This window comes from Actinia tenebrosa, unplaced genomic scaffold, assembly GCF_029948245.1.
Source record: "Actinia tenebrosa isolate PJP-AT-01 unplaced genomic scaffold, QUT_ActTen_1.0 PGA_scaffold0__85_contigs__length_37466705, whole genome shotgun sequence".
Lineage (NCBI taxonomy): Eukaryota > Metazoa > Cnidaria > Anthozoa > Actiniaria > Actiniidae > Actinia > Actinia tenebrosa.
The window spans coordinates 6,227,858-6,240,830 of NW_028292569.1; the positions used below are offsets into that span (position 1 = coordinate 6,227,858).

At 35.6% G+C, this 12,973-nt stretch overlaps 1 protein-coding gene across 3 annotated transcripts; it reads left to right on the forward strand.

Moving 5' to 3' along the window:
* The first annotated feature begins 157 nt into the window (after positions 1-157).
* Positions 158-12,658, forward strand: LOC116291737 (uncharacterized). 3 transcript variants are annotated; one of them, XM_089027593.1, is made up of 7 exons: positions 158-286; positions 5,052-5,189; positions 5,684-5,806; positions 6,793-7,110; positions 8,576-8,790; positions 9,174-9,246; positions 11,273-12,658. In XM_089027593.1, the coding sequence occupies exons 1-7, from the start codon at positions 235-237 to the stop codon at positions 11,635-11,637; spliced, it is 1,284 nt and encodes a 427-aa protein (XP_088883719.1). In that variant the 5' UTR covers positions 158-234; the 3' UTR covers positions 11,638-12,658. The 3 variants fall into 3 exon arrangements, with proteins under 3 accessions (XP_088883719.1, XP_088883709.1, XP_088883714.1); XM_089027583.1 differs by lacking the exon at positions 158-286 and adding an exon at positions 1,561-1,684; XM_089027588.1 differs by lacking the exon at positions 158-286 and adding an exon at positions 2,130-2,285.
* The last annotated feature ends 315 nt before the right edge of the window (positions 12,659-12,973 follow it).

Below are 12,973 nucleotides of genomic sequence, written 5' to 3' on the forward strand. Positions count from 1 at the left end.
AACCCCTCAGAGAAATAAAATGTCATGTCACCTTGTCATCTGTCATCTCTTACCTCAAGTTACGCTCCGTCGACAGCGACAGGTTTGCCTCGGTGTTATTTGATAACCTCGTCTTGAGTTTCTAGACGGGGTCCATAATTGGGTGCTTTTGGACAAACAAATGCCTTCACATCACAATTCTTGGAAAAACACATCACATTTCTCGGAAAAGCAACTTGAAGGCTTCCTACTAAGATGGCTAAAACGGGGTTTATCTTTTTGCTTCTTCTTGTGGCTTCGTTCTTTGGTAAGTCCAAAACTTCTTTCAAGGAATTAGCTTCATTTTTTGTGAGTGTTGATGACTTCTCTTAAGCAATTAGTTCGGTTTTACGTATGTTTTCGTTAATTTTTTGTGAGTGTTGAACCAGGAAGCTCTCGGATCACGTCTAATGCTGTTTTCTTCCCGACAACAAGACATCACAAAATTCGGGGGAAAAGCAACACGCATAAACACTTCTGAAAAGCAAACACGTACAACAAGGAAAACGTTAGTAATGTACTCATAAGATAGCGAGCTTAATATGATTTTTACAAGAACTTTTCTAGACATGTGCAAAAAACAATTACTTTAAATCTCCATTCTAACCTAGCAGTTAGACGTGTCAGGACGTGTTCTTTAAAAATGAGGGTTTCTTTGATGTTGGTTCTCAGCGCCTTCCAGGAATTGCTTGAAACCAAGGATTTAAATTAATTTCTACCGAAGTCTAGAAAGAAAAAAATCATAAGAACCAGTTTCACACAAACTTTTCTAGACATGTGCTAATAAAACAATTACGCTAAATTCCTCTCTAATCTAGGAGTTAGGCGTGTATGTTTATACGTATTATGTATATATTTTCAAAAATCACCGCAAAAATCCTCAAACCTGAACTTGTTGCAAAAATCGCCCTTTTACAGCGATAAAACACTTTTTCAAAATGCATACCGTTAACTGATCATCTCTTGAGCCAAACTAATAGAAATATGATTTATTTTGATCACTTGGTGTATTTGAACTCACTGCTTCATTTTAGAGGGTTTGAAAGAGTAGAAAGTTCAGAACTAATAACCTGAAATAAACTCCATAGATTGTTTAATCGCTCGTGGTTTTATAAATAAAGACTATAGGATCTATCGTCCTTATAAATCTCCCAGCCCATCTGTATAGTGTTGTGAAAGGTTATGGGACCACCGATCCAACCTGACTCACAGAGAGAGAAAATGTCTAAAAGTCTTAACTTAATTTATACACTGTTGCCGAGTTTGCATGGCTGCCAAAAGGGGATTATGATTTAAGATACACTGATCTCACCTCTTCTCCCCTCGGAGAAATAAAATGGCAGCCAAATATGGGCGATTATGATTTACAATGACCTCACCCCATACCCCCTAAGAGAAATGAAATGTCCCGTCATATTGATATCTGCCATGACGATCTTCCATCAATTTACGCGCAGTCACTGTCTTACCACGTTGTCATTGGATAACCTCGTCTTGAGTTTGTAGACGGGGTCCCTAATTTAGTGCTTCTGGGTAAACAAATGCATTTACATCACAATTCTTGGAAAACACATAACATTTCTCGGAAAAGCAACTTGAAGGCGTCCTACTATGATGGCTAAAACAGGGTTTATCTTTTTGCTTCTTCTTGTGGCTTCGTTCTTTGGTAAGTCCACGACTTTTCTTAAGCAATTAGTTTCTTTTTGCGCATTTTTCGTCCATTTTTTGTGAGTGTTGCACCAGAAAGCTCTCGGATTACGCCAAATGCTATTTTCTTCCCGACAACAAGATATCACAGAATTCGGGGAAAAAGCAACACGCATAAACACTTCTGAAAAGCAAACACGTACAACAAGGAAAACGTTAGTAATGTACTCATAAGATAACGAGCTTATTATAATTTTTACAAGAACTTTTCAAGACATGTGCAAACTTTATTACGCTAAATTCCACTTTAATCTAGGAGTTAGACGTGCCCCAGCTTTAGAGCCTTTATCTGTAAAAGTTGAGGGCTTCTCCGAGTTTTAGTGTCTTAAGAATATTAAACATCAATTTACGCGCGGTCGCTGTCTTACCACGGTGTTATTCTTCGTCTTGGATTTCCAGCCGAGGTCCCTTATTTGGGGCTTTTGGACAAACAAATGCCTTCACCTCACAATTCTCGGAAAAACACATCACATTTCTCGGAAAAGCAACTTGAAGGCGTCCTACTAAGATGGCTAAAACAGGGTTTATCTTTTTGCTTCTTCTTGTGGCTTCGTTCTTTGGTAAGTCCAAAACTTCTTTCAAGGAATTAGTTTTTTTTTGCGCATTTTTCGTTCATTTTTTGTGAGTATTGCACCAGGAAGCTCTCGGATTACATCGTCTAATGCTGTTTTCTTCCTGACAACAAGACATCACAAAATTCGGGGGAAAAGTAACACGCAGAAACACTTCTGAAAAGCAAACACGTACAACAAGGAAAACGTTAGTAATGTACTCATAAGATAGCGAGCTTATTATAATTTTTACACAAACTTTTCTAGACATGTGCAAAGCTTTATTACGCTAAATTCCACTCTAATCTAGGAGTTAAACGTGCCCCAACTCGTTACGGAGTACTATACATTTGAGAGTTTGTTTGTGTCTTTCAGCACTACTACTGTCTTACTCAGTAGAAACCATTTGTTCCTCTTTCCTGGCTTTAGTTACAAGGATACATTTAGTTTAGCTTGGAGAATTATTAGGTTAAGTTCTAAGGACCGATTTAGGTCAGTTTAGTTTAAATCATTTATTCATGCCGTTTAGTTGATAGGATCTATTGTAATTGGGGAAAACCTGTAGTAGATTCCTAGTCTTTCTTATTTGATCTCTTATTATTCAGCGATACATTTTGTAGTCTCTTTTCTTTAACCCACTAGCTATTGATAACCTAAGAGTTGCTATAAGTAAAATAAAATAAAATAATTGCCCTATTTCACTATGACGTCACTGCTTGTTTATGTGGAGGATAGAATCGCCAAATCTAATAGAAAATTCAACAAAACTTGCTCCTAGCGAAACAGTTTAATCTAAAATGGCCTGGTTTTCAGATATAATATGTGTTAATATGTACTGAAAAATATTCTGAGATTTATCAAACGAGTTTACAGGCTCGTGTCGACTTTTAAAACTCGCTACACCTCTCTTTTTACATCTGTAAACTGCCATATGATCTCATGACGCACTGTTATTCGAACTTGAAACCCTACTTCCGCGTCTCGAAGATATATTGAACCACTTCCGCTTTCGACTTGCGAACACTCGATGACTTGCGAACACTCAAAAGTCAAATGATATAAGTTACACATATTTAGTTTTGACCCCCAAAACGCGCCATACCAATAAAACCACGCATTTTACAATCTTGAGTTGTTAAAGCTTTTTCTTTATATTCCAGTATTATATTTTTACGAATTTCTATAGGTATCTGTGATGTCATAGACTCAACACTAAACATCGCTTCATACATTTCTTTGTAAATAACTTCATGTTTTACTCTTTTTCTATTGAACACAAAGGTCCGTTTAGGGACTTTAAAAACTTTAGCCAGTGATTATTAGACTTTGACAGGGTTATTCCTGTCAATGAGTTTCAGCTTAATTAAAATTCGGACGATTTTCGTGCTAGTTCCCCTTTAAGGAGTTAGCCTCATCAATATATATTAGCATTATTGCCTTGCAGACTAGACCGCGGCTGTTGTGCGTACAAAAACATTAGCATAAACAGACAGAATGCAAAATTATTTGTTTTTATAAACTGGAGCTTTGGAAGAGGTCTGCTTCGATGACTCAAACTTAAGTCAAACTTCAACCAATCAGAAGCAAGCAACGGAGCCTCGATTTCTTAGAAAAACTTAGATGCTATCAACATGACAACCGTGGGAATGAGTGACTGTGTTTGGCTGAGGTCAATATGATATTGATTTTGCTCTCTCCTGATTAGCTAAGGTCTTTTTTATCTTGCGGTTAGTGTGTCCGCAAAGCAAAAGACCTCTAAATAACGTTATCTCAACCTGGAGCTTTGCCAGCTGGGGTCAGAAACTATTACCTTCAGCTACCTACTTAAATTCATTATCATTATGAAGAAGGTTTGTTTGTCGAGTCATATTTTCTGTTACGCGTGTTTCCAGACTAAAATACAGTATTCATTAATACATCGTCACGCGAAAGCCTCAAAAGTATAATATTGACAGTGTAGTTTGAAAACCGTCAAAGATATTGATATTTACACTCGGTACTCACCTTTGCGCTCCATTAACTATGCTTAAAGCTTAGGTCTTGGCATCCAAAAGTACATACTGCCATCATAATCATAATCATCATCATTACTATCATCATCATAATAAGAATAATTTATTAAAGGGGCACTTAGATAAAAAATTGATAAAAAATAATTGGAAATTACGTTAAATTTAGTTAGAAGTGTCTATACGGCCCCAATAGTAGCCAAGCAACATATTTTCTTCACGGTAAAATGTGCCGGATAAAAATCATCAATTTCATTTAGCATATAAATTGAGTAAATGACGTCATTTACTCAACCCTATTGTTCATTTCTCTTTTAAAATTTTCACTAATCTGGTTTACATAATCATAGTTGAGTCAAATTATCCACAAATACTTTAATTATTCGGACTTTGAAAAATTGGGGCGTTTTCATCCAAGTGCCCCTTTAATTAATAATACATCGTCACGCGAAAGCCTCAAAAGTATATTATTGACAGTGTAGCTTGAAAACCGTCAGAGATATTGACTATTTACAATCGGTATTCATTTCGGCATTTTTTGGAGTTGGGCATTGATCGATGGCACTGGCTTATAAATATTAGCTCAATATTGCAAGGTTAATTATTTTCCTTCTTTATGTGAATTAGGAAGCTCATGGCGGTGATGACGTCACTTGGAAACAAACTGAATGATTTGAATAATAATAATAATAATAATAATGAAGACGATGATAATGATAATAATAATAATAATAATAATAATAATAATTGATTACATTTGTTACAGAGTTGGCAACAGCCACCAATACTTGTACTTGGGGATTCTATATGTGTGCTAGTAATTCCCAGTGCATATCAAGTAGATACAGATGTAACGGTACACCCCAGTGTACTAATCAAGAAGATGAAAGTAACTGCCCGACAAGTAAGTAATGAGATAAATAAATAACACTAATTATATTATAGATTATTTTATAGTTAGGAAAGTACGCGCTGTTTGGTAAAAAACTGTGCTTTATTAGTGAACGAATATTGGTTCGTACTAAATTATATAAGACTTTTGTACGGTACATTTTAAAGAGGTTTTGTATTGTAAAATGCGTTTGATGCTAAGGGATTGCAGATATAGATGACTCCAACTACAGGAACTTGCACAAACAAATCATTGAAAAAAAAAGTTTATCGCTAGTCATCATAAGACTCGGTTTTAGCCGTGAGGTTGTCGTTGTGATACCAAGCTTCCCCCAACTCAGTGGAAAGAGGAGCACTGGCGAACCGAAACCACCACGGCTCGACATCGAGCATATATTATTCTGGATACTTCAGGTGCAGCAATAACTTTTCCAATATTGCATGCATCCTCACTTTTCTAAATAATTATAAGTATTAGGTTATTATTAATAGTTTACTCTTTTTAAGGGTGTTATGGAAGTGACTTCAGGTGCAGCAATAATAACTGCGTACCCAGGAGTTACCTATGCAATGGTTACAATAACTGCGGTGACGGGTCCGATGAATCCACCGCTCTTTGCGGCGGCACAGGTAAATGATATGTTATAACTACTAATTTTATTGTTACACTTTGCATCCGGATCAAGTCCTGCAAGTGTAATGTGACAGGTTACTTTGATTTCCACGGTTTTATTAACGAAAACAGCAATAATGGCCTAGAATTATACAAAATTCTAATGAGCTGGAGCTTGTACTAATGACCGATTGCAAATAAACTTACCCTGTGGTAGTTAAGTCTTGTTATTGTATTACAAATATGCTACTCTTGAAATCGAAAGCGAACGAACAAACATGGCGGCTCCTTGTCACACGTGGCCTGACTAGTGCCAGGGAACACGAGTAGGGCGGCACAGGGATCCCGAAGTTACACTTCTCACAGTAAAATTGTGAGAGGATAATCGGAGTTCCATATGAAAAGTGTGAGATTTCGGTAATCAAAATTACCCTGAAAAATACTCATTTGTCATGACGGGATGATGATAAAGATCTAAAATCTACCAAAGCTTTCGCTGATTTATCACAGCGTGGGACAATCACAACAGAGCTAGGCTTCAAACTAGGTGAAAGCCCAGAGGTCGAATTCGAATTTAGAAATTGATTTTTGAGGAGGGAGGAAAACCGGAGAACCTGGAGAAAAACCCACGAAGCACAGGAGAGAACCAACAAACAACTCTACTCACATACGACATCGAGACTCGAACTCGGGCTGCTTTGGTGAGAGGCGGCGCATTAGCAGCGCACGCCACCGTTCTTTCCCATATAACTTTAATCATAATATAAAAATATCTCTCATAAATCCCTCTTCAAAACAACGACAATAATAATAATAATAATAATAATAATAACGACAATAATAATAATAATAATAATAATAATAATAATAGTTCTTGATAATAGATAAAATAAAGATAATGATAATCGCATTATATTACATTCCATTACATGGTGGTGATCGATAACAATGATGATAATTATTATTATAATGATAGCATATTGTCTATCGTACTTACATACAGCATTCCACGTGAGGCTGGTGGGAGGAAGATCGTCAAACGAAGGACGTGTGGAGGTTTACCATCCCCCAACACGTACATGGGGTACAGTCTGTGATGACGGTTGGGATACAAACGATGCCACGGTCGTTTGTCGTCAACTTGGTTTGCCCCGCGCTACCCAGGCTGTATCTGGGGCAAGGTTTGGTCAAGGAACAGGCCCAATTCTGCTCTCCAATGTACAATGTAGAGGCTCAGAGTTAACATTGTCAAGATGTTCATCTGGAGGGTGGAAAAATCATAATTGTGATCATAGTGAAGATGCTGGTGTAGTGTGTGGCGGTATGTACTGTGCTCATTTAAAAGTAAAAAATATATATTCCCTTCCAGTGTCGTTGACAGCACCAGAGTTGGAAGGGCGAGCACAAGCGTTTTGGCGCGAAAATCCTTGCGAAATCCACAGGTAGTCCAATACAAAATAGAAACAAGTTTTGACACGCGAAAACGTGTCAAATGTGCTGGGCACATTGGATACTTTGAATAGAGTAGAAGACTATTTGGGTTATTGACCAATTGTAAATAATTGATAATAAATAATTGATAATAAATAATTGATAATAAATAATTGATAATAAATAATTGATAATAAATAATTGATAATAAATAATTGATAATAAATAATTGATAATAAATAATTGATAATAAATAATTGATAATAAATAATTGATAATAAATAATTGATAATAAATAATTGATAATAAATAATTGATAATAAATAATTGATAATAAATAATTGATAATAAATAATTGATAATAAATAATTGATAATAAATAATTGATAATAAATAATTGATAATAAATAATTGATAATAAATAATTGATAATAAATAATTGATAATAAATAATTGATGATGAGTAATTGATAATAAATAATTGATAATAAATAATTGATAATAAATAATTGATAATAAATAATTGATAATAAATAATTGATAATAAATAATTGATAATAAATAATTGATAATAAATAATTGATAATAAATAATTGATAATAAATAATTGATAATAAATAATTGATAATAAATAATTGATAATAAATAATTGATAATAAATAATTGATAATAAATAATTGATACTAAATAATTGATACTAAATAATTGATACTAAATAATTGATACTAAATAATTGATACTAAATAATTGATACTAAATAATTGATACTAAATAATTGATAATAAATAATTGATAATAAATAATTGATAATAAATAATTGATAATAAATAATTGATAATAAATAATTGATAATAAATAATTGATAATTAATAATTGATAATTAATAATTGATAATTAATAATTGATAATTAATAATTGATAATAAATAATTGATAATAAATAATTGATAATAAATAATTGATAATTAATAATTGATAATTAATAATTGATAATTAATAATTGATAATTAATAATTGATAATTAATAATTGATAATTATAATTGGTAATTAAATAAAATAACTTGCGATTAATTAACAATTAATATTTATATTCAATAAACCTATACTTACTAGTAATACTACGAGTTATTATTTGGCCTTTTATTCGTTAGCAATAAATATTGTTTCAACCCTAGCAGGATAAAAAAAACTAATGAAAAGATAAAATTAGCATTTTTTTCATTAAGTTTGGATGAAATTTTCACTGATATTCTCAAATTATTTGATGTTTGACCGTTAACCCTATAGAAGCTGTTATGCCGGACAAACCGGTTTTAATTTTCAGGAGAAAACTGTTTTGTTTTAAAATTCCTCAGCTCAATCTCGTCTTACCTGCTACGTGTGTCACAGTTCTACATCCACAAGCTGTCAAAATCCCATAACACATCAGTGCGATTCGAATGTTAGGAACTGCATAAAATACAAGGCTACCATAAACTATGGTGGACAAACAAAAGTTGAGGTAGCTGCTTGCGATTCGTTTGGATCACTTTGTTCAAGCTCAATACAACAATATTGTAGCAGCGCCATGGTAAGCTTAGAGATTAGTATTTCGCCCGACATTTCATTTCACGTCACGCGCCATGTGATCATGTAAGATGACGATTACGACATGATCAAGCAAGTCAAGATAAAGCATGTCGTGAATACGTCATGATGATGTCACGTCAAGATCATGTGATCATGTAAGGTGATGTGACCGTCACGTCACATGGCCTTATCTTATGTAAACCGATGTCGTGCCTTCATTATTACGTCATGTCACGATCACCTTATCTTATGTAAGATAAAGTGCTCGTGATGTGATGTTCACGTTATGGTAATTATGTAAAGTGATATCATTGTGGTTGTGACGTGGTGTGATGAAAGGAGTTCTATTGATTAATCTAATGTCTTAATTCAAATTGTTGACAGAAAAACTGCAAAATAAAATGCTGTTCAACAAACCTCTGCAACGACCCCAGGGATGGATATGAAAGTACCGAAAGTAAGTGAAAGAAGATGAATAATTTTAAAAGAAAGGAGAGTCAAACGAGTATCATTGACAGGTTTGAGGGTGCTGTGCCCCTTCGCTTACAGGCACCCTCAAACCTGTCAATGACACTCGTTTGACTCTCCTTTCTTTTATAATTATTCATCTCCTTCCACTTTTAGGAATAGTATTCCTAAAAGTGGAAGGAGATGAATAATTATAAAAGAAAGGAGAGTCAAACGAGTGTCATTGACAGGTTTGAGGGTGCCTGTGCGCCCCTTCGCTTATTCCTAAAAGTGGAAGGAGATGGATAATTAAGAAAGAAAGGAGAGTCAAACGAGTGTCATTGACAGGTTTGAGGGTGCCTGTGCGCCCCTTCGCTTATTCCTAAAAGTGGAAGGAGATGGATAATTAAAAAAGAGGGAGAGTCAAACGAGTGTCATTGACAGGTTTGAGGGTGCCTGTGCGCCCCTTCGCTTATTCCTAAAAGTGGAAGGAGATGGATAATTAAGAAAGGAAGGAGGGTCAAACGAGTATCATTGACAGGTTTGAGGGTGCCTGTGCGGCCCTTCGCTTATTCCTAAAAGTGAAAGAAGATGTAGATGATGGCTAGTAAACACTAGCGTGGACTGCGTCGGTCTTTCTAATAAAACAGTTATCGTAGAATGATAAGTTATACACCGTAGTGAAAATAGTAACTATTTTCACTACGGTGTATAACTTATCATTCTACGATAACTGTGAAAGAAGATGGATAATTAAGAAACGAAGGAGAGTCAAACGAGTGTCATTGACAGGTTTGAGGGTGCTGTGCCCCTTCGCTTATTCCTAAAAGTGGAAGGAGATGAATAATTATAAAAGAAAGGAGAGTCAAACGAGTATCATTGACAGGTTTGAGGGTGCCTGTGCGCCCCTTCGCTTATTCCTAAAAGTGGAAGGAGATGAATAATTATAAAAGAAAGGAGAGTCAAACGGGTGTCATTGACAGTTTTGAGGGTGCTTTGCCCCTTCGCTTATTCCTAAAAGTGGAAGGAGATGAATAATTATAAAAGAAAGGAGAGTCAAACGAGTAACATTGACAGGTTTGAGGGTGCCTGTGCGCCCCTTCGCTTATTCCTAAAAGTGGAAGGAGATGCATAATTTAGAAAGGAAGGAGAGTCAAACGAGTATCATTGACAGGTTTGAGGGTGCTGCGTGCCCCTTCGCTTATTCCTAAAAGTGGAAAGGAGATGGATAATTAAGAAAGGAAGGAGAGTCAAACGAGTGCTATTGACAGGTTTGAGGGTGCTGTGTCCCCCTTCGCTTATTCCTGACCATGAATGCTTTGAAAATGCACCGGAAAAAACGCAGCATTGACTTCATGCAAATTGAGTTCCCCGCGGATGAAAACACTCTTTGGTAACTCTAACAGAATGGCCTGATCGATTGGTTAAGGGGGAAAGAAGGCAGTGGTGGTATAAAAGGCACAACTTTTTACCGGACAAATAGTTTTAGTGTTTTCTCATGTGTATTTCAGTATTTTTAGAGGTTTTAATTTTTTCACCTAAGTTTGAAACTGTTTCATTGAATCAGAAATACGAAAAAAAAAAAAAGAAAAGAAAAAAGGGGGGGGGGGGGGGGGGGGGAATATTTAAAAGATAAACTTCATATCTTCAAGCCAACGTGTAATTTTAAATAAATAAATTTAAATATAGACACATTCACATATAAAAACTTGTTGAAAACTTGGAAAAGACGTCATTGATATCTTCACTAGTGGGGATATGGAAAATATGTAACTGAGGTCACGGATGATCGTAAAACACCACTGTCTATTTAATAAATAGAGGATATTACATGGGCGCGCGGAGATACTAAACTTATCTTCGGGTGTTGAAAAGAGATTTTCAACACAAGAAGATAAATTTCGTCTCTCCAAGCGCCCATGTAATATTCAGTAATATTCAATTTTCGAAAAGGAGAAATATAGGTATTTTATGAATAATTATATGATGAATATCAATATCATGTACGATGCTCACACGTTGATTAATACCATTAGGTCCCAAGGCAACGAAATGCTATACCTGCGAATCTTCTACCTCATACAAGGATTGTGAAGACAAAAGCGTGTTAAGTACCTGTAACAGCGCCCAATCCACGTGCTACAAGGCAGACTACGGGACTGACTCCCCGACCACCGGACCCTACGGCCAAACATCCGGTACTCGTAAATACGGCAAAGGCTGTGTGTCGAGTTCTCAGTGTACAAAAGAGAGGCTGACCTTCTGCCAAGGTTATGGAGGGCCAACCAATGATTGTAATGTTCATTGCTGTACTGGGGATAGGTGTAACGCAGGCTCGAGCTTTGGCATCAGCGGTGTTGCGCTGTCAGCATGCGCAGTCGTACTGGCTCTGTTACTTTAATATCGTACGCGACACGAGTGAAAAACGTCTGCGCATGTTCTGAATCCATATGCAAATTACTCAAGACATAAGTAAATTTGACTTTTAAACATGCCCGATAAATTGGATTTCACAAAATGCCAAAACTTATTGTCCATGCTTGAAACTTAAGACTAATTCTTTCATATTGTGTTTGTTAATACAGTATCTTGGTCTAACAAAAGTATGAACTTTTTTGTATACTCGGAGAAAAAAAACACTTTCTTAATCAAACTCTTTAAAATTCTTAGAAAACGTGCTGAAATGTACGCATACGCAAACGTTTTTCTCTAGTGTCATCGTACGCGCAAGTTCTTCGTTTTTCAGATTTGTATAGCTGAATCAGAAAATGTAATAGAATTAGTCAAAAACCGCTTTGTTCGGGCTTGATTACTCATTTACTCATCAATATTTTCTTTAGGATTTTTATAACGAGTGTGAAAAAATGTACTGTGACATCTTTGAGAGAAAGTTTTTAACATTGTCCGAAGATTGCACATCAGTTTGTATGGCAAACACTTTGGGTATACGTATTTGTGTAAGTGTTGAACAGGTTATTGCTAGCTAAGAGGCGTTCCGCGGTTGTGGAAAACATTGGGTCAATAATGCATTGCATTTTAGGGCTATTTTAGGAGACGAAATACTCACCATTTTGAAAATGTCCCCTCAAGCAGCCCCACAATGCAATACAATGCCAAATTGACCCAGTTTTTATCAACGTCATAATGTCTAATAGATTGATGTACTGTCGTAATGATAAACTAATTTTGGTTATTAACAATAAAGTAGAGCCTATATAATACGGAAGTGGCCCTAACATAAACTGGAAGTTCTTGGCACCATTATACACCACTCAGAGAAAAACATTCATCTTGAGTCTTAATGGTCTTACCCTAATCTATACACGCCGATCTTCCATGGCTGCTAAATATAGAGGATTGTGATTTACAAAAACAACCCCAACCCCTAACCCCTCAGAGAAATAAAATGTCATGTCACCTTGTCATCTGTCATGTCTTACCTCAAGTTACGCGCCGTCGACATCGACAGGTTTGCCTCGGTGTTATTTGATAACCTCGTCTTGAGTTTCTAGACGAGGTCCCTAATTTAGTGCTTCTGGGTAAACAAATGCCTTCACATCACGATTCTCAGAAAAACACATCACATTTCTCGGAAAAGCAACTTGAAGACGTCCTACTAAGATGGCTAAATCAGGGTTTATCTTTTTGCTTCTTCTTGTGGCTTCGTTCTTTGGTAAGTCCGAAACTTCCTTCAAGGAATTAGCTTCATTTTTTGTGAGTGTTGACGACTTCTCTTA

What these genes read in the sequence shown, in the direction of transcription:
- LOC116291737 (XM_089027583.1), top strand. Translation starts at nt 1,630, where the DNA reads ATGATGGCTAAAACAGGGTTTATCTTTTTGCTTCTTCTTGTGGCTTCG. An exon ending in TGCTGGTGTAGTGTGTGGCG is followed by an intron (nt 7,111 to 8,575) that starts GTATGTACTGTG and finishes AAAATTCCTCAG; the next exon opens with CTCAATCTCGTCTTACCTGC. An exon ending in AATATTGTAGCAGCGCCATG is followed by an intron (nt 8,791 to 9,173) that starts GTAAGCTTAGAG and finishes AATTGTTGACAG; the next exon opens with AAAAACTGCAAAATAAAATG.